Source organism: Ornithorhynchus anatinus, chromosome 1 (assembly GCF_004115215.2).
Source record: "Ornithorhynchus anatinus isolate Pmale09 chromosome 1, mOrnAna1.pri.v4, whole genome shotgun sequence".
NCBI lineage: Eukaryota > Metazoa > Chordata > Mammalia > Monotremata > Ornithorhynchidae > Ornithorhynchus > Ornithorhynchus anatinus.
In genome coordinates this window covers 82,548,341-82,572,895 of record NC_041728.1, presented here as the reverse complement: position 1 = coordinate 82,572,895, position 24,555 = coordinate 82,548,341, and the positions used below count along the sequence as shown (strand labels likewise).

At 44.8% G+C, this 24,555-nt stretch overlaps 1 protein-coding gene and 1 long non-coding RNA gene across 2 annotated transcripts in view; one reads left to right on the top strand and one right to left on the bottom strand.

The window, feature by feature from the left end:
• Positions 1-5,488: 5,488 nt before the first annotated feature.
• SDHAF4 (succinate dehydrogenase complex assembly factor 4) lies at positions 5,489-21,519 on the bottom strand. The gene is made up of 3 exons (XM_029072140.2): positions 21,369-21,519; positions 9,809-9,961; positions 5,489-5,654 (listed from the first exon to the last, which is right to left on the bottom strand). The coding sequence occupies exons 1-3, from the start codon at positions 21,430-21,432 to the stop codon at positions 5,545-5,547; spliced, it is 327 nt and encodes a 108-aa protein (XP_028927973.1). The 5' UTR covers positions 21,433-21,519; the 3' UTR covers positions 5,489-5,544.
• Positions 21,520-21,630: 111 nt separating this feature from the next.
• LOC114814267 overlaps positions 21,631-24,555 on the top strand; it is a 49,116-nt gene continuing 46,191 nt past the window's right edge. Inside the window, exon 1 of the long non-coding RNA XR_003762035.2 lies at positions 21,631-21,713. This is a non-coding gene — a long non-coding RNA (uncharacterized LOC114814267). The remainder of the gene's footprint in view (positions 21,714-24,555) is intronic.

Here is a 24,555-nt window from a genome sequence, read left to right as displayed (position 1 = left end):
ACCAAGAATACTCTACGGATACACTACCAGAACGGTGGCAGACGGAGATGGGGCGTTCTGGGAAAGATGTGTCCACGGAGTTGCCGTGGATCGGAGATGATTCAACAGCAAAAGACAAGATGCAGTTCTCAAGGCACAATGTGATAAGTGTTTGGTAGTAGTTTGCATAGAGAGGAAGGGGTGGATTTTAGAAATGTAAATATTGTGAAGGTAGAACCAACAGGATTTGGTGACATAATTACTATTAGGGTTGAAATAGAGAGATGAGTTGAGGATGCCACTGTTAGAGACTTGCGAGACGGGGAGGATAGTGGTACAGCCTATAGTGATGAGAAAGACAAAGGGAGAATAGGGTTTGGGTTGGAATCAATCATATTTACTGAGCACTTGCCGTGTGCAGAGCACTGTACTAAGTGCTTGGGAGAGTACAGTATAACAGAGTTGGCAGACATATTCCCTACCCACAACGAGCTCCTAGTCTAGAAGCCTAGACAGACATTAATGTAAATTATGGATATGTATGTAAGTGCTGCAGGGCTGAGGGAGGATTGAAATAAAGGAAGCAAATCAGAGTGACACAGAAGGGAGTGGGAAAAGAGGAAATGAGGGCTAAGTCAGGGAAGGCTTCTTGGAGAAAATTCACCTTCGATAGGACTTGGGGAGTGGAGAAAGAAATTGTCTGTTGGATATGAAGAGGCAGGACGTGGGTCGGTGGTGAGATAGACGAGATCGAAGTACAGTGAGTAGATTGGCATTAGAGTAGAAATGTGTGCAGGCTGGGTTGTGATAGGAGAACGGTGAGATAAATTAGGAGGGGGCAAGGTGTTTGAGTGCTTTAAGGCCGAGGGTAAGGAGTTTGTTTGATATTGTGGTGGGGGGCGGGGGATGGATAACCACTGGAGGTTCTTGCGGAGTGGGGAAACATGGACTGAACATTTTTGCAGAAAAAGGGAAGGGGAGAGATAGGAGGCAGGGAGGTCAGGAAGGAGACCGATACAATCATCAAGATGGGATATGATAAATGCTTGGATTAACGAGGTAGCAATTTGAATGGAAAGGAAAGCGTGGATTTTAGCTAAGTTGAGGTTTCTCCCACACCCTTCTGTGTCACCCTGACGTGCTCCCTTTATTGATCACCCTCATCTCCCTAAGCCCCACAGCACTTATGTATTTATCTATAATTTATTTTTATTAATGTCTCCTCCTTCTAGACTGCAAGATCACTGTGGGCAGGGGGTGTGTCTGTTATATTGTGTTATACTCTCCCAAGAGCTTAGTACAGTGCTCTGCATACAGTAAGCACTCAATAGGTACGACTGATTGAACTGACAGGACTCTGTGATAGACTGAATATGTGGGTGGAATGAGAGAGAACAGTCAAGGATAACACCAACAATATGGGCTTGAGAAGCATGAAGGATGGTAGCACCATCTATAGTGATGGGAAGATAATAATAATTACTATTTTGGTATTATTATTATTATGGTATTAGAGAAGCAGCATGGCTTAGTGGAAAGAGCACGGGCTTGGGAGTCAGAGGTCGTGGGTTCTAATCCCGGCTCCACCACTTATCTGCTGTGTGACCTTGGGCAAGTCATTTAACTTCTCTGTGCCTCAGTTACCTCATCTATACAGTGGGGAGTTAGACTGTGAGCCCCCCGTGGGACAACCTGATTACCTTGTATCTACACCAGCACTTAGAAAGGTGCTTGGCACATAGTTAGCACTTAACAAATACCATAATTATTATTATTAAGATCAAGGGGAGGATAGGGTTCGGGTGGAAAGATGAGGAGTTCTGGTTTGGACATGTTAAGTTTGAGGTGTTGGTGGGACCTCCAAGTAGAGATTCCTGAAGGCAGGAGGAAATGCAAGACTGCAGAGGAACGAGATCAGAGCTGGAAAGGTAGATTTGGGAATCATCAGTATAGAGACGGAAGTTGAAGCGAGGGAGTGAATGAGCTCTCCAAGGGAGTGAGTGTTGATGGAGAAAAGAAGGGGACCCAGACCTGAGCCTTGAGGCAACACCACAGTTAAAGGTGGGTGGCCAGAGGAGCCTGCAAAAGAGACTGAAAATAGTGGCCAGAGAACTAGGAGGAGACCCAGGAGATGACACTGTCAGTAAAGCCAAGGTTAGATGTTTCCAGGAGAAACAAAGCACCCACATGTCCTGTTAACTTGAGGTTTAATATTCATATTTATTTTCATACTTCACAAATAGCACACGACAGTGGTTTATGATAGTCATTTTTGATTATCATTTAGGTTGAAGTCTTATCAGATATCCCGATTACTAAGCTTGTTGTGGGCAGGAACATGACTACCAACTCTTTTGTATTGTATTCTCCCAAATGCTTCATTCAGTGTTCTGCACACACTAAGTGCTCAATAGACACTATTGATGATGATGGCCAAGCTTCGCCTTGCACAAGTCAAAGTGTCATGTCTTGCCATTTTTCGGATTTGGACAAAATGACATGAGGGTGAGAATGACATAGCTTTGTCTCCCACAACCCTCTAATCCTAGCCCAGAGATGCACAATCCTGCCCACTACTTTAGAAAAAGCACTTTTTTTTTACTAAAGGAAGATTAATATTTTAAAATAAAATTTTAAACACAGTATCGCAGATCTACTCTGAAGAAAATGTCATATTATATAGCCTCTTCACCAGGTAACAATTCAGCCCCAGAAACTTATTCATTGTAATCCCTTCAAATACTCAATTTTTGAAGGGAAGAAAGCTATGAGAGTTTTGTTATATTTTAATCATGCAAATATACCAGTTATATTTTTGGTGGAAATTATTTTTCCCCTCACCAAAATGAACTGCAAATGATCAGATGGATAGCTTTATATCCTATGGCAAGGGTAAAGATGGGGCTGGAGATTATTCTGGAAGCTGGACAGGATGTCCTTGTTCTTAAATTTTAGTCAGCTTTCGGACACCAAAATTGGCATCCTTCCTTTGGCAGAATGCCAGTTACATCAGCGTTGTTCTGTCATGTAACCATTTTTGCGCTTTAAGTATTAATTACGTAATCTTTAGAAAGGATCAGAACTTTCTGGTGTTTCTGGTTTGTGATTTGAGCCATTAAGCAGAGGTGAATTGTATTTTGGTGTTAATATTCTGAGGGTTTTTCAATAAAAAATAATGGACAGCCATTTCAGTTTTTTGGGTTTTTTTAATTTAATGAACTCTGATGTCGTTAGTTCAACGCCAGAAGAGAGTGTATGCGTAATGCTTTAGCATGCCACCATGAAAGGCAAGTTAACAGGATAGATTCTCTTAATTAAGGTTTGATCTGACCAAATAGGAATGATCAACACTATGCCTTAGCATGTCCCATAGAAAATGCTGGCAAAACTCTAGAAATTTAAACTTTTCAAGTCTATTCTAGTTCTATCCAAGGCTGATGACTCACTATTATCATCATCATAATGATATTTGAGAAGCAGCATGGTGCAGTGGAAAGAGCACGGGCTTTGGAGTCAGGGCTCATGAGTTCGAATCCCAGCTCTGCCACTTGTCAGCTGTGTGACTGTGGGCAAGTCACTTAACTTCTCTGTGCCTCAGTTCCCTCATCTGTAAAATGGGGATTAAGACTGTGAACCCCACGTGGGACAACCTGATTCCCCTGTGTTTACCCCAGCGCTTAGAACAGTGCTCTGCAAATAGTAAGCGCTTAACAAATACCAACATTATTATTATTATTATTAAGTGCTTACGATGCATCAAGCACTGTACTAAGCATAGGGTAGAGGCATGTATACTAATCACATTGGACCCAATCCCTGTCCCACATGAGACTAGCTCACAATCTAAGAGAGAGAACAGGTATTTAATCCTCATTTTACAAATGAGGAAATCGAAGCACAGAGAAGTCAGGTGATTTGCCCAAGGTCACCCATCAGGCAAGTGGTAGAACCAGATTTGAACCCAAGTCCTCTGACTTCCAGGCACACGCTCTTTCGACTACGCCATTCTACTTCCCATCTTAGGAGAATCAAAGTGATCTAAGTCACTAAGCTTTCCTTTTCATAACAGAATTCACTTGCCACGTAAATTTACTAAAATTCACTTCCAATACTAAACCTCAAGGGTGTCAGTGATGTTATTCAGATAATATGGGAAATCTTCAAGACAATTCAGGATGCTTTTTCCTCCAATAACGTATTTTAAATGTGTTCAAGTAAAACATACAAATAGTTCTATATGTGCATATTATTTACAAACATAATTATATAGTATACAAATGGAAAAGTAACTGGCACACATTACTATGGTGTGACGCAAAGTTTCATGTTTCAAGGATTAAAAGGCATTAGCTTTGATAAAGGACAGGAATAACATCAAGAAGATTATGAGTGGACTTAAACTATGCATTTATCTTACTATCCTCAAATTTGCACAACAGCTAATATAGGGGAAACCTATTCAAAATGCAGAGAGAAATAAATTTCTACCTGAACTTCTGAGGCAACTGAGTTGTTTAGCTCTGGCTTGGTTTGGGAAAACAAGGAAATAAATCCCTACCAAACTCTGGATATAAAAGTATATATAGATTCATCACAACTGTCTAAAATAGCATAACCTTACTCTATGCCCAGATGTGGTTTTAATTAAGTATATTTTAAAATATTAGCCTACTACGGCCCAGCCCATACATTTCACTCCACTCACTGCCAACTCATTCATTCAGTCGTATTTATTGAGCGCTTACTGTGTGCTGAGCACTGTACTAAGTGCTTGGGAAAGTACAATACAGCAATAAAGAGAGACGATCCCTGCCTTTCCCATGTCCTTTCTGACCCAGATCCTGCTTTCTCTGCCCCATATTTAACAGACCACCACTCTCCCCGCCTTTAAAGTCTTATTAAAAATAATCACGTCCTCCAAAAGGCCTTCCCCGATTAAGCCCTCTTTTCTCCTACTCCCTCTTCTTTCTGCATCACCTAAATGTATTTACTTATTGTAATGTCTATCTCCCCTGCGAGACCGTAAGCTCCCTATGGGCAGGGAATATATCTCCCAACTCTGTTGAATCGTTGTACTCTCCCAAGCGCCTAGTACAGTGCACTGCACACAGAAAGTGCTCAATAAATACCACTGTCTGATTGAATATCAGTGACTGATTGATTAGCCATTATAGGCTCAGTCGTACAGTGTACTCCACAGTCCAATTAAATCCAAGTATCAATATTTGAACGTATTCTTACTTGGCAGAGAATTTTGAAGAGCAGCCTATTATTACAATGACTCGTTACATGAAATGACATCCACCAGTCAACATTACAAAGAGGATATGACTCACAAATTGAAAGCTATTGTAAGGCATCCGCCTTGAAGGAATATGCAATAGTTACCTGTGATCACGCCTAATTTAACCAAAAATTCAACAGAGGCTGATGTTTTGGCACCAGCTGTTTGCCTAACCAGAGTAGCACGTTCCATCTGAAAGCTAATAAAGATAAAATTGAACACAAGTCAATTAAATATTTTTATTTGAAATGAAAATAGTAGGTGGCTAAACGTCACATGTATTAAAAATCCACACAACGTCCTTTTCGCTCCCAGTCACCATAGCGAGTCGGTTCAGGGCCTTTAGGTCCACCCTTTTCCTTCGTAATGGGGTTGACATCACCTGGAAATCCTAAACAAAAACAGGAGATGTAAAGAGGTCAGCCGGCATTGCACCGGTAAAGGCCAGAGTGGGGCATTTGCACATCAGTTCCACTCAGACCGAGAACTTCAGTGATAAAAGTTAAAAACATTCTTTTGCTTTGAAAGAACATGGGAGAATTCAATCTCCAAACTTATTTTACCTCTCACCATATGCTGCTTCTTTCAAATGAGAACTAATTCTCAAAGGACACCAGAGACAGGGAAGTTCACCTGAGTGTGTGTGTATGTGTGCACGTCACAGTCCCAGGCACTCTGGGAACACAAAAAGTTTATCCCTTGGTGGTGGGTGTGCAGAGCCTGGTGCTGGTTTCTCTTTTGTGAAGCTTTGGCTCAGAGAGCCATTCCCATCCTGATGACAGTCTGCCATTCAGGGCTGTCCATAACCACTGACTTTCAGTTTTCGGCTGGGATGGAGAATTGTCGAGGTTTTGCTTTAATGTGCCCTTAAAACACTTCCTCTGCTCTCCTTGCTCTTGGTACCCAATGTCAGCTCACCGTACAGCAGCTGTCTGGGTATCCTGCTGTCGTTGGTTCTCCTCATATGTCCCATCCAATGTAGCTGTGTTAAAGTGAGCATTTTGAGGAAAAAACAGGTGACTTTCCTATCCATTCTGAATTCATGCTTTTAAAAGTGTTATTACTCAAATTGACGCTTGATGAAAGTGCATATAACCATTTAGGAATGGTTATATGCTTTAAATGTCCATGCGCTATAAATCTGCCCTTTCCTTTCCATCCAAACCACTACCATGTTAATCCAAGCCTTCATCCTATCCTGTCTTTATTACTCTATCAGCCTTCTTTGCTGATCTCCCTGCCTCCTGTCTTTTCCCAATCCCGTCCATACTTGGCTCTGCCATCCAGATCATTTTTCTACAAAAACATTCAGTCCACATTTCTCCGCTCCTCAAGAACCTCTGGTGTTTGCCCATCCACCTCTGCATCAAACAGAAACTCCTTATCATCAGCTTTAAAGCAATCATCTTGCCCCCTCCTATGTCATCTTGCTACTCTCCTACTACATCCCAGCCCAGACACTTGGCTCCTCTAAAGCCAGCCTACTCACTGTACCTTATTCTTGTCTATCTCACCACTGACCTCTTGCTTCCGTGCCGCCTCTAGCCTGGAAGGCCCTCCCTTTTCATATCTGACATACAATTACTCTCCCCGACTCGAAGCCTTATTGAAGGCACATCTCCTTCCCTGATTAAGCTCTCTTTTCCTCTACTTTCATTCCCTTATGCATCACCCTGACTTGCTCCCTTTATTCATTCCCCCTCCCTAAGCCCCAGAGCACTTACGGACACATCCATAATTTATTTATTTATATTCATGTCTGTCTGTCTGTCTAGGCTGTACACTCAATGTGGACAGGGGATGTGTCTGTTATATTGTTGCAATGTACTCTCCCAGGCGCTCAGTACAGTGCTTTGCAGGCAGTAAGCGCTCAAAAAATACAATTGATCGATTCCTTCGCAGAAGATTTATACAAAAGAAAAAAGCAGCTATCAAAATATAGTTAATTGATTGAACTATAAACTTTAAAAGTTTTCAATTTTAATCAAGCCAGTCTAAGTAACTAGTTCCATAACTGGTCCTCTTTATTCTAAGATGCACCATCTGCGAACTAAAACATCTTTTTCGCTGGTTCTATCTAGTCCCTTTGGCTTTCCAATTAAATATCTTAATTTGCTACTTAAATATCAGACATTCCTTAAATAGGAAAGACTGGCAATTCTGAGTGGTATGGGAACACATTCCTTTAAACCACTGCAAATGACGCAAAAAACCAAAACAGAACTGCTGATGACTGATGGAGTTTTAAAGCAGGTACGTAAGTGATGTTAAAAGGAGAAATGTCATGATAAATATAGGGTCAGTTACTAGAATGTAAAGTGAACCTTAATAAGGGGAACGACTGCCTCGGTTTTTTAAAAACAGGGACGATGTCGGGTACGCGCAATACAAAACACACATTGAAGGTGGAATAAAAATCAGAATAAAAGGGGAAAAAAGCTCCTCTCCAAAAAAAGAAAAGCCAAGGGCAATTTACTTTTGCAGTTTCTGGAGGCTTGTTTCTTGGCAACGGAATAACCTCCTTGTGCAAGTCCACGCATTTAGGAAACAGTAATAGAAATGCCACACCGAGTGACTGTAATTTTCGGGACTCAAAGTGGAACTGTGGACGGGCTTCCAGGGGACAGGACTGATGGGCCATGAATAATGGGGGGAAGAAAGAGGCAGGAAGAGGAAACACAGAGTTGAATAAAATGAATGACATCTTTCGATGAATGAAAGATAAAGGTGAGAGGTGTGGGTGACACACATTAATCATCCACACTCAGGTATGCAGGCGCACAACCCATTCTCAGTACTAAGTCGACGCCGAATGAGCAACAGCGGCCGAAGGAGGTAAGTGGCAGCAGCAGTCAGGCACTTCTCTGCCACTGCTGGCTCAGAGAGGTCCCGCAATGTCTGCTCAAAGGCAAGACCGCATCTCGGACCCACGGCGAGTGGAAGTCTGGGAGTCAGTACCGGTTGTGCTCAGCTGCTGCTATCACTTCTTCTTGCTGCTGCTGTTTCACATTGTTTCCTGGAATTCTACCGCAGCCAAAGGGGACTTTTCCTGTCCCAGTTGTTGGGATGGAGGGGTAAGATTCTTATGATCTTGCCTCAGGCAAGGCAGAGGTTCACATTACCCTTATATTTGGCTTGGAGAATACAGTCCAAGTCAAACTTGTACAAAATATCACAAATTGATGAGGACATCAATAACATCTGATGGACATTTTAATCACTTAAAACTGAAACACCAAGCCGCCATTGGTGACTGAAAAGCGTATTTCTCTGTATGGCGAGTTTGAGGTCAGTGAGTTTGAAACACTCAATCGAAGCTGTGGGTTTTTTAACTTTGTGAACTATTAGTTTCCTTGTAGGGTAGTCTCCGAACCACTGACTTCTTATATACATAAAGTACTGCAGCTTGTCTAAAATAACAATAAAGGAAATCAGTTTTAGGCAGTAATTAAAGAAAAAACTCACCCTCAAATAATTACTAAGATACTTAACAGTACGTGACTTGCCACTCAGCTAACAATAAGGTTGTTTCCGGTTAGGTTTTTTTTGTTTTTTGTTTTTAAGGTCACAACACAACGATCTGACTAAAGAATTTTAGAATGAACTCGTGAAGGCCCAGGCAGTTTTGTATCTTAGGCTGGATCTTTGGGTATGCCTCCTAATGGGTTGAGAATTCACCACAATTTGACACCTGCTTCAAGGGGAGTGGCGGTGCAATCCTCTGTCACTCTCAGCTTCCCTGCTTAGGCCCCCAATGATGGCTCTGAGGCCAACTAGCACGGCGATTGAAAGGAATGGCCAGAAGTGGAAAACCTGGAATCAGTCTCTGGAAGAGCTCTGAATGGACATAAAGCTGAACCCAGAGTGGGTTCAAAGCCAAAAAACCATCACTGCTGATGCACGGTAACAAAATCGCTCACTTTGCCTTCACGGCACCAACTCCACTCTGGTGAAATTGGAATTTACGTTTTGTTCTAGGCAGGTATGGTCCAAAAATGTGTTTCACCAACTGCAGAAAATAAACTCGGTGGCCATTGGAAGTTTTTGAGGAGGGAACTGATCTTCCTGATGGTATTTTAAAAAGGGTGATTCAGGCAGCTTCACAAGTCACTTCACTTCTCTGTGCCTCAGTTACCTCATCTGCAAAATGGGGATTGAGACTGTGAGCCCTACAAGGGACAGGGGCTGTGTCCAACTCGATTTGCTTGTATCTACCCTAATGCTTAGTATAGTGCCTAGCACATAGTAAATGCTTAACAAATACCAGCATTATTATTATTATTGTTGCTGTTATTATTATTATTATTATGAGGAGGAGAGAGGCTAGAGGGAGGGAGACCAGCAAGGAGTTTGCTACAGTACGATGACCAGAGGTGATGAGACCTCGGAACAGAATAATGGTACTAAGGTAGAGAGGAAAGGGTAAAGCGACTCAACATGACTCTTCACAACATAATTAAATAAGAACAGTAGTACAAATAAATTAACTGTAGAAAGCAAAGTAATCATCTATTATTTTCTTCCTTAAAATGAAAACACACTCACTTTCTACTGGTTCTTGTTCTAAATTGGAATCCTCTGGAACATCAAAACGGCCCTGGGGTAACTTGGGCTTCTTAAGTGTCTGTTTAGCATGTCCAGGCTTTCCTTCTTGATTGGAGCTAATTTTCCTTGATGAATGGCACAATTGGGATGATCCTAGCAATGGAGGGAGAACGTTAAAATGGGAAAAACCTAAAAATGAATACCATTACTCATACAACCACAAAGAAATTCATACCAAAGATTTGGGAGAGTGCCCTTTTTGCTTAGATCCGTTATCTCCACCCAACAGGTGCTTGAGAAAACAACTGATTTGACAATGAAGGGATTTCTTAGAGACTTTGACTAAAAGCCTGAATATCCGAATTAAAGTCAATCAATCATATTTATTGAGTGCTTATTGTGGGCATTGCTTGGGAAAGTACAATATAACAGAGTTGTGCTCTCTGTCCTTAACGAGTTTACAGTCTAAAGGAATACATGTCATGAGAATATTGCTTAAAGATCCTTTTAGCCTTTTGAGCCAAATCAATCAATCAATCAATGGTATTTATTGATCACTTACTATATGCAGAGCACTGTACTAAGCACTTGGGGGCATACAACACAACAGAATAAGTGGACACACTTCCTGCCCAGGAGTTTATAGTCTAAAGGGGAAGCCAAGGAAAAATCTAATTACTAGTCAGTGCTAACCACTAAACATAGCACTCATGATAACAGGGAAGCAGTAAGCAGGAAATGCTAACTACGCTAAAACACACCCATATTTCCCCATCTCATGCCTCCTTGGTAACACGGAGTAGAAGGTGAGCCTCTTTGCTGAAACATGCGCAAACCCCACTTTCCTCTCTACTGCTTCACCGTCTGCAACTGATACATCACCGACCTTTATTAACTAGCAATTCATTAATTCAATTGTATTTATTGAGCACAACGGAGCATAGCACTGTACTAAATGCTTGGGAAAGTACAACTCAACAATAAACAGTGACATTCCCTTCCCACAAAGAGCTTACAGTCTAGAGAGGGGAGACAGACATCGATACAAATAAATAAAGTTACCGATAAGTACAAATGTGCTGTGGGGCTGGGAGGGGAGAAAAGGAAAGGAGCAAGTCAGGGCGATGCAGAAGGGAGTGGGAGATGAGGAAAAGTGGGGCTTAGTCTGCGAAGGCCTCTTGGAGGAGATGTGCCTTCAATAAGGTTTCTGGGGGAGAAAGAGAGAGAGAATAACTGTCTGTGGGAATTGAGGACGTGGAATAGGGGTCAGCGGCAAGACAGGTGAGATGGAGGCAAGGTGAGAAGGTTAGCACTAGAGGAACGAGTACTATTCTGTACAGCAAAGTGAGAGTCTCACTCCACAAGGTGTACATCCCAGATCCTGGCAACAGCTGGAAGGCAGTAAGCCGGTAATCCGTTTCTCTTCTTGCACTGGCGTGACCCAGGAAAGGAGCTTCTAGGGAAGCCCGGTTCTCCTGACCCTGGCTTCTACCCGTGCAGGATGGGTTGGGTAGATTTTTTACTTTTTTGTAGCCTATTCCTTCGCTTTAAGTACCATTTACCTACTGTGCCTCTCCTGATTCAACACTTCTAGACCAGATATAGACTGCCCTGATGCCCCTATTGTTCCAGTTCATCTAGCTGTACAAAGGACAAGCATATGCGTGTGGGTGTGTATGTGTTATTTGGACTTGTTTTGACTCTTCATTTTGTTTTTTGCTGATTCTTACTAAGCTACTGCGTGTCATTCTTAGCAACGGTTTACAAAATGGGTGAGGGTTCAGATGTGCTTATTCTTCTTCATGCCTCAGAGATATTCAGAACAGTCAGTTCTTCTAGTGCAGAGGGTTTCTGGTCCCAAAGAACCTCACTTCTGCTCTGACCGATTCTGTGAAGGTTTGCACAACCAAAACCACATCATGTTGTATTCAGAAAGTGCGGGCTGTGGGAGCAGTCCCTAATTTCTCAAGAGTTCTATCCAAAATGAGTAATGAAAACACACATTCCCAAAGAGCAGGCTTCACAATGACCACAGACTGCACCTGTTCTCCCTGCTGGTCATCTCACACTATGCGCTCCTGGGCATGGAGGGACCAGTTGGGACATGCCTATCCCCTTTTAGATTGGAAGCTCATTGTGGGCAGGGAAAGTCTCTCCCAACTCTGTAATACTGTAGTCTCCCAAGCGCTGAGTACAATGTTTTGCACACACTAAGCGCTCAATAAATACTACCGATTGACCTCCCACTGGAGCTTAAACAGGGGTAGCCCCAAATGGCAAGGGGCAGAAAAGATGGCCTTTTGGGCGAGAGTGAAAATGCTCTCCGTGAAGCTCGCATTCATCTTCAAACCGGACAACTTTATAATCATGGAAACATATCTCAGGACTTCAATTTTCATACTCAGACCACGTCAAGCTGCTTAAATAATGTATTTCCCTTTAGGGTACTGTTGCTGAATCTTCAGGTTTTTTCTAACCCTGGCTTTATTGGTTTTGACCAGCACCCGATGAGTCCAAGGTGCCAGATTTCATTGATTGGGGTGTAACTTCTGCCGGACCAGAGTATTTATCATCGAATCCCCACCTCCACTGCAACAAGAGGAGAAAGAGTTGTCTTCAAGGGATACGTTGACCCCGGCAGCATTGGCCCCCTGCCACTGTGGGACTAAGCAGGCAGCTGCCCCAGTTGAAGATTAAATAAAGTACTAGCGAAGAGGGCCCGTGGTGCCAGCAATGAGCCCACAGCCTCCCAGGTGTCTGGCAGTGTTAAACAGTCCCTTTGTTGTATTTCTACTACTTGGTGTCCTGTGCTTTTATGTTTTTACCGATATACGTGCACCGTTTGCTGTTCTTCGTTTTCTTCTTGCTCCAGCTATTTGTATATCATTTTCATCTGTCTCTACCTGTCAAACGATAAACATTTCTTATACTGTGTAGCTGTCTAAAGGAAACAATCACAGTATAAAGGCTACATTCAAGCTCTCCTAGATGCACCATCTTGTAACCAAAAATCTTCAATCACTTATCCTTAGTCACAGGTTGCTAATGAAAAAGAAACCTCTGTGAATTTCGGTCACGGAGATCCGGTTCTGACAGAGAAATATTACGACTCCCTGTAAACGAGATACCTCCACCCCCGTCATCTTAACTAGTATTACAAAATCCACTGTTTGGAGAATAATGTCAGTCTCCCTCTCTCTGCACTGTAAGCTCGTTGTGGTCAGGGAATGTGCCTGTTTATTGTATTGTACCGTCCCACGCACTCAGCACAGTGTTCTGCACATAGTAAAGGCTCAATAAATATGATGGAATATTCATTCAGTCAGTCATGTTTACTGAGCACTTACCGTGTGCAGAGCACAGTACTAAGCGCTTAGAAAGTACAATTAGGCAACAGAGACAATCCCTACGCAACAATGGGCTCTCATTACACATTGTGGTGGTGCAATTCAGGGATATACCTGAAGAATGTTACTCTGGAAGTATAGACAAATGCAATCAAGTGATACTTGATACTATCAGAAATAGTAAAGCACTCAATCACCTTGGCCCCTCCCTACTTTACCTCCTTGTTTACCTACTGTGACCCAGCCCGCGCACTTCACTCCTCTGCCAACCTACTCATTGTATCTTGTCTATCTCACCGCCAGCCTCTCGCCTACATCCTGCCATTGGCCTGGAACGCCTTTCCTCTTCGTATCTGCCAATCGCTCTCCCCACCTTCAAAGATTTATTCAAAGCGCATCTCCCACAGTCCTTCCCTAGACTAAGCTTTTTAATCTTCTTATCTCCCACTCCCTTCTGCATTACTTTGACACTTGGATTTGTACCCTCAAATCACCCTTCCCTCAGCCCCCAGCACTTATCTACATACACAAACATACAATTTATTCATTTAATGTCTCTCTCCCTCTTTAGATTATCAACTCGTTGTGGGCAGGGAACATGTCTACCAATTCGTTCTACTATACTCAACTAGGCGCACAGTACGGTGTTGTGCACACAGTAAGTGCTAAATAAATACCTTTGATTGAAGCAAAACAGACTACCAAGAATCATCAATATATTTATTAAACATCCTGGGTTGCACCATAACTTGTTGCTGCCAATTCCGGAAAAGTGTAAGTCTTTCTGTCCGGCGTCATAAGATATAACGTTATCAGAATTTCCCCTTGCTCATGCCCTCCTTCTAACCTGTAACTCCCTCCTCCTCGTTAAGCAGATCTGTTGAGCAATTACTGTCCGCAGAGGGCTGTACTGAGTGATTGGGAAAGTATAATGCAATAGAGTTGGTAGGTACGGTCGCTGTCCACAGTGAGTTTACAGTCTACAGACCACCACTCCCACCATCTTCAAAGTTTTACCAAATCCCATCTCCACCAAAGAGATCTCCCTTGACTAATCCCTCACTTCCCCACCTGTTTGCCCTCCCCTCTGCATCTATCAACTTGGGGTGGTTCCCCTTAAGCACTTTGATTCTCTCCCCACCTCAGCCCCACATCACCATTATTAAGCAGTTTGATACTCGCCCCACCCCAGCCCAGAGTAATTCTGTAAAAATCCTCATACTTTGCTGTTCCCTCTATCTTAAATTGATTTTTAATTGATTTAAGGGCTTCTATGTGCCAGATACTGTACTAATCAAGCTAATCAAGTTGAACACAGTCCATGTCCCACATGGGGCTCACAGTCTCAATCCCCATTTTACAGATGAGGGAACTGAGGCACAAAGAAGTTAAGTGACTTGTCCGAGGTCACCCAGCAGACAATGGCAGAGCTGGCATTAGAACCAGGATCTTCAGACTCCCAGCTCTTTGCTCCATGTACTAGACCACCCTGCTGACTCCTCCACTACATGGTAAGCTCAAGAGCATGAACCTTGTTTTCCAAATCTCTTATATTGTCCTCTCCCAAATCTTTACTATGTTGCTCTGCACACAGTATGTGCTCCATAAATACGATTAATTGGCTGCAACAATTTTCAATCTCCCATGGGAAAAGTCTCTGACTATACCTAATTTACACTGATCACTATCAAAATCCTGTCCCGGGACAGACGTTAGGTTGGGACTTTGAAGACTTTTAGAGTCACGGGCATTCTATTCCCCTCTCAGGATCGCATCTGGGGAATTTCCAGTACTCTACCAGTCTTGACTAGGGGAGGGAGAGTCAAGCAAAGGCCTTCCATTCCTAGTTTGGGCAGTGGCTAGCAAGTGGAAGGCAATCTGCCACAAGTTAAAACTCACCTGTGCTGGGCATTAGTGGTGGGGGAGAGAGTAGAGGGCGGATACCCAAGTTTAGCGTGCGGAAGAAGGCAGTGGTAAATCACTTCCATATTTTCACCAAGAAAACTCTATGGATTCATTACCGTTTGCAGTTGGGGGCGTTTGGGGCGTTCTGGGACAGATGTGTCCATGGAGTCGCTATGGGCTGAAGATGACTCGACAGCGTAAGACAAGGCATTCTATTCCATTATACTATTCACTATAGCTACCTTTTGTGATTCCGGGATCTTTCCCATCTGGTAGAACCAAAGGCACTCACCATCCCTCAGGATTAAGAATCACTGATGATAGTAAATATATTTTATATTGTTCATATGGCGATATACATCTAAATCCACATCTCCAGCCCTGACCTCTCTCCTTCCCTGCAATTACCCATTTCGTCCTGCGTTCGAGACATAGCTACTTGGATGCCCCACTGACACTTCAAACATGTCCAAAACTGAACTCCTCATGTTCCCGCCTGAACCCTGTCTTAACCGCCTTTCCCATCACCGTAGACCACACCACTATCATCTCTACCTCACAAGCCCGTAACCTTGGCATTGTCCTCTACTCAACTCTCTCATTCCACCCACATACTCAACTGTCACCAAACTCTGTTAGTTCTGCCTTCACAACACTGCTAAAATCCACCCTTTCCTCTCCTTCCAAACTTTGCTACGATGATGATCCACACATTTACCCTATCCTGCCTTGACTATGGCACCTGCCTCCTCACTGACCTTCCAGCATCCTGTCTCTTCCCACTCCAATCCATACTTCACTCTGCTGCACAAATTACTCAACAAAAACATTCACTTCATGTCTCCCCACTCCTCAAGAACCTCCGGTGGCTGTCCATTCACTTCTGCCTCAAAGAGAAACTCCTTACCATTGGCTTTAAAGCACTCGAGCAGCTTGCCCCATGCTACCTCACCTCACAGATCTCCTACTACAGCCTAGCCCATACATAAACTCTGATCCCCTAGCACCAGCCTATTCACTCTACTCTGACCTCATCTATTTTGCCACTGAACCCTTTCCCACATCATCCCTCAGTCCTGGAACTCCCTCTCCCTCGGTATATGCCAGACCACCACTCTTTCCACCTTCAAAGCATTACTAAGGTCGGAGCTCCTCCAAGAGGCCTTCTCTGATTAAGCCCTCTTTTCCCCCGCGTTGCTTTCCTTTCTGTGTCTTCACTTCATTCTGTGGCCTTTGGAAATTTGATATTCACAACACCTCCAACGCTATAGCACTTACGTATACGTCTTTAAATTATTTCTTAAAAATTACTTTTTTATTCATACTAATGTCTGTCTTCCCTTCTAGACTGGCTCGGTGGAAAGAGCATGGGCTTGGGAGTCAGAGTTCGTGGGTTCGAATCCCAGCTCTGCCACTTGTCAGCTGCGACTGTGGGCAAGTCACTTCTCTGTGCCTCTGTTTCCTCATCTGTAAAATGGGGATTAAGACTGTGAGCCTCATGTGGGACAACCCGATTACCCTCTATCTCCTCCAGCGCTTAGAACAGTGTTCTGCCCATAGTAAGCGCTTAACAAATACCAACATTATTATTATTATTATTAGACTGCAAGCTTATGGCAGGGAACGTTTCTACTAATTCTGCTGTACTGTACTCTCCCAAGTTCTTAGTCTAGTGCTCTGCACATAGTAAGCACTCAATAAATACGACTGATCGATCGATATAGCTATATTAGCTAGACAAGCCAACCCATCACTAGATTAGCATTAAATAAATCAGACTTGGCCTACAAGAATCAAGTGATAGAGTTTATTGAATGCCTACTGTGCATTAAGTGCTTAGAAGAGCACAGAAGAGAGAGAAGAGACAATCCTTGTTCTTAAGGAGGGCGAGAGACAAGAAAATTGAAAACAAAAACTATGGCCTAAATGTTGAATTTCTTTAGGCTACTTAATAATAATGATGATGGTGTTCATTATGTGCAAATTATGTGCCAAGCACTCTACTAAGCACTGGGGTAGATACAAGATAATCAGGTTCCATATGAGAGTCACATTCATAGTAATACAGAGAACAGGTACTGATTCCCCATTTTGCCGATGAGGAAACTGAGGTATGGAGAAGTTAAATGACTTGCCCAAAGTCAACAGCAGGCAAGTGGCAGCATCGGAACTAGAACTCAAGTCCACTGGCTTCCAGGCCTGGGATACTTCCACTAGGCCACGGTGCTTCTCAGAAGCACTTACTGCTTCTCTTATTATCAGGTATATAACTACTACTCTGATGGAATAATAATAATAATAATCATGGTATCTGTTAAGCGCTTACTATGTGACGAGCACTGTTCTAAGTGCTGGGGTAGATATAAGGTAATCAGGTTGTCCCACGTCTTAATCCCCATTTTACAGATGAGGTAACTGAGGCACAGAGAAGTTAAGTGACTTGCCCAAAGTCATACAGCTGATTAGTGGTGGAGCCGGGATTAGAACCCACTACCTCTGGCCCCCAAGCCTGTGCTCTTTCCACTAAGCCACATTGCTTCACACGAATTTGCATGGCAATACAAACCTGAGGGAAATTTTTGTATGTCTGAAAATTTATGAACGAATTAATACCATCAGACCAGGGCTCAGTCCCATAGGTTACTAAACAATCGATCGATCAACCAATGGAATTTATTGAGCGCTATGTGTGCAGCACTGTACTCAACACCTGGAGTACAATAGAATACACATTCCCTGCCCACAGTGAGCTTATATTGTAGAGGGGGAGAGAGGCACTAACATAAATAATGTATAATATATAATTTAAATGCATGTGCATAAGCGCTGTGGGGTTGGTGGGTGAGTTGAATATCAAATGTCCAAAGGTCACACATCCAAGTTCACAGCCGATGCAAAAGGGAAAACAAGCCGGGGAAAAGAGGTATTCATTGGGGAAGGTGACCTTAATAATCTTTGGACCTCTTGGAGATGTGACCTTAATAATCCTTGGAAGGTGTGGAGAGCGGTGGTCTGGCATAGATGGAGGGGGAGGGAGTTCCGGGCTAAGAAGAGTACTTGGGAAAGGTGTCAGCAATGAGATTGACAGGATCGAGGCACAGTGAGTAAATTGGTGCTGGGCTGTAGTACGAGATCAGTGAGATAGATTTTCCTAGAACAACAAAATCTGACCCTGCTGCCAAACCTAGGTGCTGAATGTTGGCAAGTGACAAGCACACTTAAAAAAAAAATACTGCTATATGTCACTGGAATCGAAAAGATTGACTGGTCATGCCGATGTTCAATTCATCTAGTATAACACTGTAAAATTTTCCAGTGACAGGGATTTCCATTTGAAATTTTAAAATCCACAGTTGTCGAGTGTAAAGTGCATGGACCTGGGAATCAGGAGACCTCCCCTCCAGACTGTACATTCCTTACTGGCAAGGGACTCGTCAACCAACTCTACAGTAATGAGTACGGTGACTAAGCCCTTCTTTCCTCTACTCCCACTCCCTTCTGCGTCACCCTGACTTGCTCCTTTTCTTCATCCCTCTTCCTAGGCCCACAGCACTTTCGTACATATCTGTAATTTATTTATTTTTGTCGCCTGTCTTCCTCCTCTAGACTGTAAGCTTGTCGTGGGCAGGAAACGTGTCTGTTTATCGTTCTGCTGTACTCTCCCAAGCGCTTAGTACAGTGCTCTCCATGCACTAAGTACTCAATAAATACAACTGATGGAGCTCAGTAAACACCACTAATTTAATTGAATGGCCTGGGTTTCCAATCCTGCTCTGCCACTTGCCTGCCGTATGTCCCTGGGCAAATCACTCAACTTCTTGGTGTTTCAGTTAAAACGGGGATAAAATACCGTTCTCCCTCCCCTTAGACAGTTCCCCACGTGGGGAGAGACTGTCTCTGATGTAATTATTGTCTATCTGCCCTTGTGATTAGTACATAGTAAATGCTTAGTAATAATAATAATAATGTTGGTATTTGTTAAGTGCTTACTATGTACAGAGCACCGTTCTAAGCGCTGGGGTAGATACAGGGTAATCAGGTTGTCCCACGTGAGGTTCACAGTCTTCATCCCATTTTACAGATGAGGGAACTAAGGCACAGAGAAGTTAAGTGACTTGCCCACAGTCACACAGCTGACAAGTGGCAGAACAGACTCCATTATCATCATCATCATCACTGTCCGAACTGTTCTGAGGAAAAATAAAGGCTTTCCTCATAGCCCTGCTACGGTTCGGTTCAGAAGCGTATCTTTTCTGGTTCTGCACCTGACAATTTAGTTATGGGAGTCATCCTCCCTGCCTTTCCCACCTGTTAAAAAAGGGAAGAATAAAACAACGAGGAATGATGATTAGCCTGTAAACCCATCACTGGGCAGGGATTATCTCTATCTGTTGTCCAATTGTACATTCCAAGCGCTTAGTACAGTGCTCTGCACATAGTAAGCGCTCAATAAATATTATTGAATGAATGAATATGTTTAATTAATAATACTGTAAAATGCCAAAGACGAGGCAGATCATTTCTTCTCCATCTCCTTAACACCCGATTCGTCGGGCTCACGCTCACTACTCCGTAGTGCCATTAAAGTCAACTCTGCTATACCGTACTCTCTCAAATGCTTGGTTCGGCGCTCTAATAATAATAATAATAATGTTTGGTATTTGTTAAGCGCTTACTATGTGCCGAGCACTGTTCTAAGTGCTGGGGTAGACATAGGGGAATCAGGTTGTCCCACGTGGGGCTCACAGTCTTAATCCCCATTTTATAGATGAGGGAACCGAGGCACAGAGAAGTTAAGTGACTTGCCCACAGTCACACAGCCGACAAGTGGCAGAGCTGGGATTCGAACTCATGAGCCCTGACTCCAAGGCCCGTGCTCTTTCCACTGAGCCACGCTGCTTCTCCATGCTCTATAAATATGATTGATCGGCACCTCTAGACCGTTAGCTCTCTGTGGGCAGGGTACGTGTCTACCGACTCTCCGGTACCACACTCTCCCAAGTGCTTGGGACAGTGCTGTGCACACAGTAAGTGCTCAATAAGTACCACCGATTGGTTGATTGGTCAAACTAACGTGGAGTTGTTAGTTTGGGCCGGCTGACAGGTTTGAGACGGCACCCGCGCGTGGGGGGGCTCTGTCCGTCCATCCGTCCGTCCATCTGCTGAGGGTACTGGTAGTGAGGGCCAGGAGTCCATCTGTCCGTCGGCCGGGGTCCTATCAGCACAGAGTGGCCCAGTGGTAAGAGCCGGGGCTTGGGAGTCAGAGGATGTGTGTGGGCTCGAATCCCGGCTCGGCCACTTGTCCGCCGTGTGACCTTGGGCAAGTCGTTTGACTTCTTCTCTAGGCCTCAGTTCCCTCATCTGTAAAATGGGGATTGCGATGAGCCCCACGTGGGACAACCTCATTACCTCGTAAATGACCCGGCGCTTGGAAAGGTTGCTTGGCACAGAGTAAGTGCTTAACAAACACTATCACTACTGTTAGGATTATTAGTGAGGGCAGGGAGCCGGGGGGCCATCTGTCTGTCCATCGGCTGTGGCCCTGGTAGTGAGGGCCGGGAGCCCCTCTGTCTGTGCGTTCAATCGTATTTACTGAGCGCTTGCTATGTGCAGAGCACTGAACTAAGCGCTCGGAAAAGGACAATTGGACAACAGAGAGAGACCGTCCCTGCCCCACGTCGGGCTTCCAGTCTAAACGTCTGGGGTCCTGGCATTCATTCAGTCGTATTTATTGAAAGCTTCCTATGTGCCAAGCACTGTTCCAAGCGCTGGGGGGGGGGGGGAATACAAGGTGTTCAGGTTGTCCCCCACGAGGCTCCCAGTCTTCATGCCCAATTTGCAGATGAGGTCACTGAGGCCCAGAGAAGTGAAGTTGGTATTTGTTAAGCGCTTACTATGTGCCGAGCACTGTTCTAAGCGCTGGGGTAGACACAGAGGAATCAGGTTGTCCCACGTGAGGCTCACAGTCTTAATCCCCATTTTCCAGATGAGGGAACTGAGGCACCGAGAAGTCAAGTGACTCGCCCACAGTCGCCCAGCTGGCAAGGGGCAGAGCCGGGTTTGGAACCCATGACCTCTGACTCCCCAGCCCGGGCTCTTGCCACCGAGCCGCGCGGCTTCTCTGGCGGAAAGGGCCGGGAGCCCGGGGGTCGGTGGGTGGGTGTGTGCATCGGCTGGTCCTGGCCTGTCCTCGTCGTCCTCCTCCTCCTCCTCCTCCTGCTCGTCCTGCCCAAGGTCGAGGCCGGAGGCAGGAGCGGGAGGTCAAGCCGGGGCCGCCCGCCCGCCCCGCTCCCCGGCGGCCTCCTTACTTGCAGCGGCGGCGGCGGCGCTGGGTCCGCGAGCGGGGCGGAGCAGCCGGGACAGCAGCCTCATCCCTCAGGCGGCGGACAAGCCCGCTCCGCCGCCCGGGACGGGACGGGACGGGACGGGACGGGACGGGACGGGATGGGACGGGACGGGACGGGCCACGGCCAGGACGGGCAAGGCCGGGAGGAAGCCCTTCCGGGTCACGGCGCGCCTCGCTCCCCGCCGCCCCCTGCCGACGCCGCGGGGCATTGCGCCCAACGGCCCCCGCCGACGCCCTCGGCCCCCTGGCACTGGGGAAGCGCTCACCGTGCGCCCAGCACTCTTCTGAGCGCTGCGGAAGAGGCGAGGTAAACCGGCTAATAAGAATCTTGATGGCATTTCAGCGCTTACGAGGTGCCAAGCACTCCTCCAAGCGCCGGGGGAGAGACAAGGGAATCGGGTTGACAATACTAATCATCCTCATCCTGATGGCATTTGGTAAGCGCTGACGATGTGCCAAGCGCTGTTCCAGGCGCTGGGGGAGAGACAAGGGAATCAGGTTAGTGATAATATTGATGGCATTTGGTAAGTGCTTACGATGTGCCAAGCACTCCTCCAAGCGCAGGGGAAGATACAAGGGAATCTGGTTAATAATAATATTGATGGCATTTAGTAAGCGCTTACAATGTGCTAAGCACTCTTCCAAGCGCTGGGGAAGATACCAGGTAAAATGGATTATTCATAATAATAATAATAATATTGATGCCATTTGGTAAGCGCTTACAATGTGCCTAGCACTGTTCTGAGCGCTGGGGAATTATACAAGGTATTCAGGTTAATAACAATAATGATATTGATGGCATTTCTTATGTGCTTACGATGTGCCAAGAACTGTTCTAAGCGCTGGGGGGAGATACAAGGTGATGGGGTTGTCCCAGGTGGGGCTCACAGTCTTCATCCCCATTTTACAGATGAGGGAACTGAGGCACAGAGAAGGGAAGTGACTTGCCCAAAGTACCACAGCTGACAAGTGGCGGGATTAGTACCCACGACCTCTAATTTCCAAGCCCGGGCTCTTTCCATCGAGCCACACTGCTTCTGATCACTTGACTCTCGTCTTATCAATAGATTGATCGACCAAACATTGAGCGCATACTGTGTGCACAGCACTGTACTAAGCGCTTGAGAGTTGACAATGTAACAGAATAGACAGCCCCGTTCCCTGTTCACAAGGAGCTTACGGACCTGGGGTTTGAGAAGGTGGGTGAAGTAGCTCCTAACATTCATTCTTTCATTCGTTCATTCAGTCGTATTTATTGAGCACTGTGTGCAGAGCACTGTACTAAGCGCTTAGAAAGTACAATTCAGCAATAAAAAGAGACAGTCCCTGCCCACAACGGGCCTACAGGCTAGAAGACACACTTATGGGGTGGCTGCAACTTTATTACGTTTAGCACTTTCGATCCTTCTCAAAAAGCTGGGCACGTTAGTCGCTGCTCTTTCTAAGAGCAGGAATGGACAGTACAGCCTGCAGAGTTTTCAGTGTGGTTAGCTACGAAACTACTTTGACTACATTAAATTCAATCGCATTTATGTAGAGCTCAATGTGTATGCAGCACTGTACTAAGCGCTTGGGAAAGTACAACACAACAATAAACGGTGACATTCCCTGCCCACAACGAGGTTTTATATACGCTACCTTTTTCTCTCTAGTACTTTTAAGCACTTACTATGCGCCACGCACTAAGCTAAGAGACGGTGGGGTGGATAGACTGTAAACTCACAGGCAGGGATCGTGTCTGCTAGCTAATTCTGTTGTATTGTGCTCTGACAAGTGCTCAGTGCAGTTTTCTGCACAACGTAAGCACTCAAAAAATACCACTGACAATGATAATAGGGTCGGATACGGTCCCTGTCCCACACGGGGCTCACAGTCTAAGAGGGAAGTCTCACGGTTCTTCAGAGGTGGAGAGACTTCATAATTATGGAACTCGTTAAGCGCTTACTCTGGGCTAGGTGCTGTACTAAGCACTGAGGTGGATATGAGCAAATTGAATTGGACAGTCTCTGTCGCACATGGGGTTCACGGTCTTAATCCTCATTTTTTTGGATGAGGGAACTGAAGCCCTGAGAAGTGAAATTCATTCATTCATGCAATAGTATTTATTGAGCGCTTACTCTGTGCAGAGCACTGTACTAAGCGCTTGGAATGTGCAATTCGGCAACAGATAGAGACAATCCCCGCCCATTGACGGGCTCACAGTCTAATCGGGACTTCCCCAAGGCCACAGAGCAGACAGGTGGCCGAGCTGGGATTAGAACCCATGACCTTCTGACTCCCAGACCCGTCCTCTATCCAATATGCCATGCTCCTTCCACTTCTACATGAAGTGTAGAAGTGCATCATTGCCTCATTATTGAATGTGGGGACCGGGAGAACACTCCCAAATCCAAAACTTAAAACAGTTAAAATCACATCTGGAAAAATCCATCCCTTTCTCTTTGTATAGCACTTTTATTTTTTCCAAAATGCTGTCACATTAATGAACTTATTTTACCCTCACAACAACCCTGTGAGGTAGGAAGAATCAAGAATGACTATCCACATTTAACAGATGAGGAAACAAGCCCAGAGATGTTAACTGATATACCCAAAGTCACGCAGCAGACTATGGACAGAGCTTGAACGAGCGCATAGGTCTCCCGCTAACCAGAGCCATGCTCTATCCACTAGACCACACTGTCCTCTCTACATTCTGCTTTAATGGCCACAGGTAGGATAGGATCACAGTAGTGTCCAACATGCTGTTGGACAAAGCCCTGCTCGTGAGGTGCAGCCCGTGGGAGTCACTACTGCCCACCCTTCCTTGCTCCTTCCAAGTTGTAGCACCTACTGAATGCAAGGCACTGTACTAAGCGTTTGGAAAAGCACAACAGACACAAAACACAGATCCCCCCACCCACAAGGAGCTTACAGTCGAATGGAGACAGACAAAATATTTACAGAAAGTGGGAACAGTAGGATAAAAAATGAAAATGCCGGATAATCAGAAGTTAGAATGAATAATTGAATGCACAATTAAAGGTACATCCATAATACCTACCAAGAAGTGCAAGGGGTGGCTGCTGGTTTGCCACGAGTCAGGATTTGGGGAATTAATCGGGGAAGGCTTGCTGGAGGAGGGGCCGATGAAGAAGGCAGAAGTCTGT

What these genes read in the sequence shown, in the direction of transcription:
- SDHAF4 (XM_029072140.2), bottom strand. Translation starts at nt 21,432, where the DNA reads ATGAGGCTGCTGTCCCGGCTGCTCCGCCCCGCTCGCGGACCCAGCGCC. An exon ending in CGCCGCCGCCGCCGCTGCAA is followed by an intron (nt 9,962 to 21,368) that starts GTAAGGAGGCCG and finishes CTCCATTGCTAG; the next exon opens with GATCATCCCAATTGTGCCAT. An exon ending in AGAACAAGAACCAGTAGAAA is followed by an intron (nt 5,655 to 9,808) that starts GTGAGTGTGTTT and finishes GTTTTTGTTTAG; the next exon opens with GATTTCCAGGTGATGTCAAC.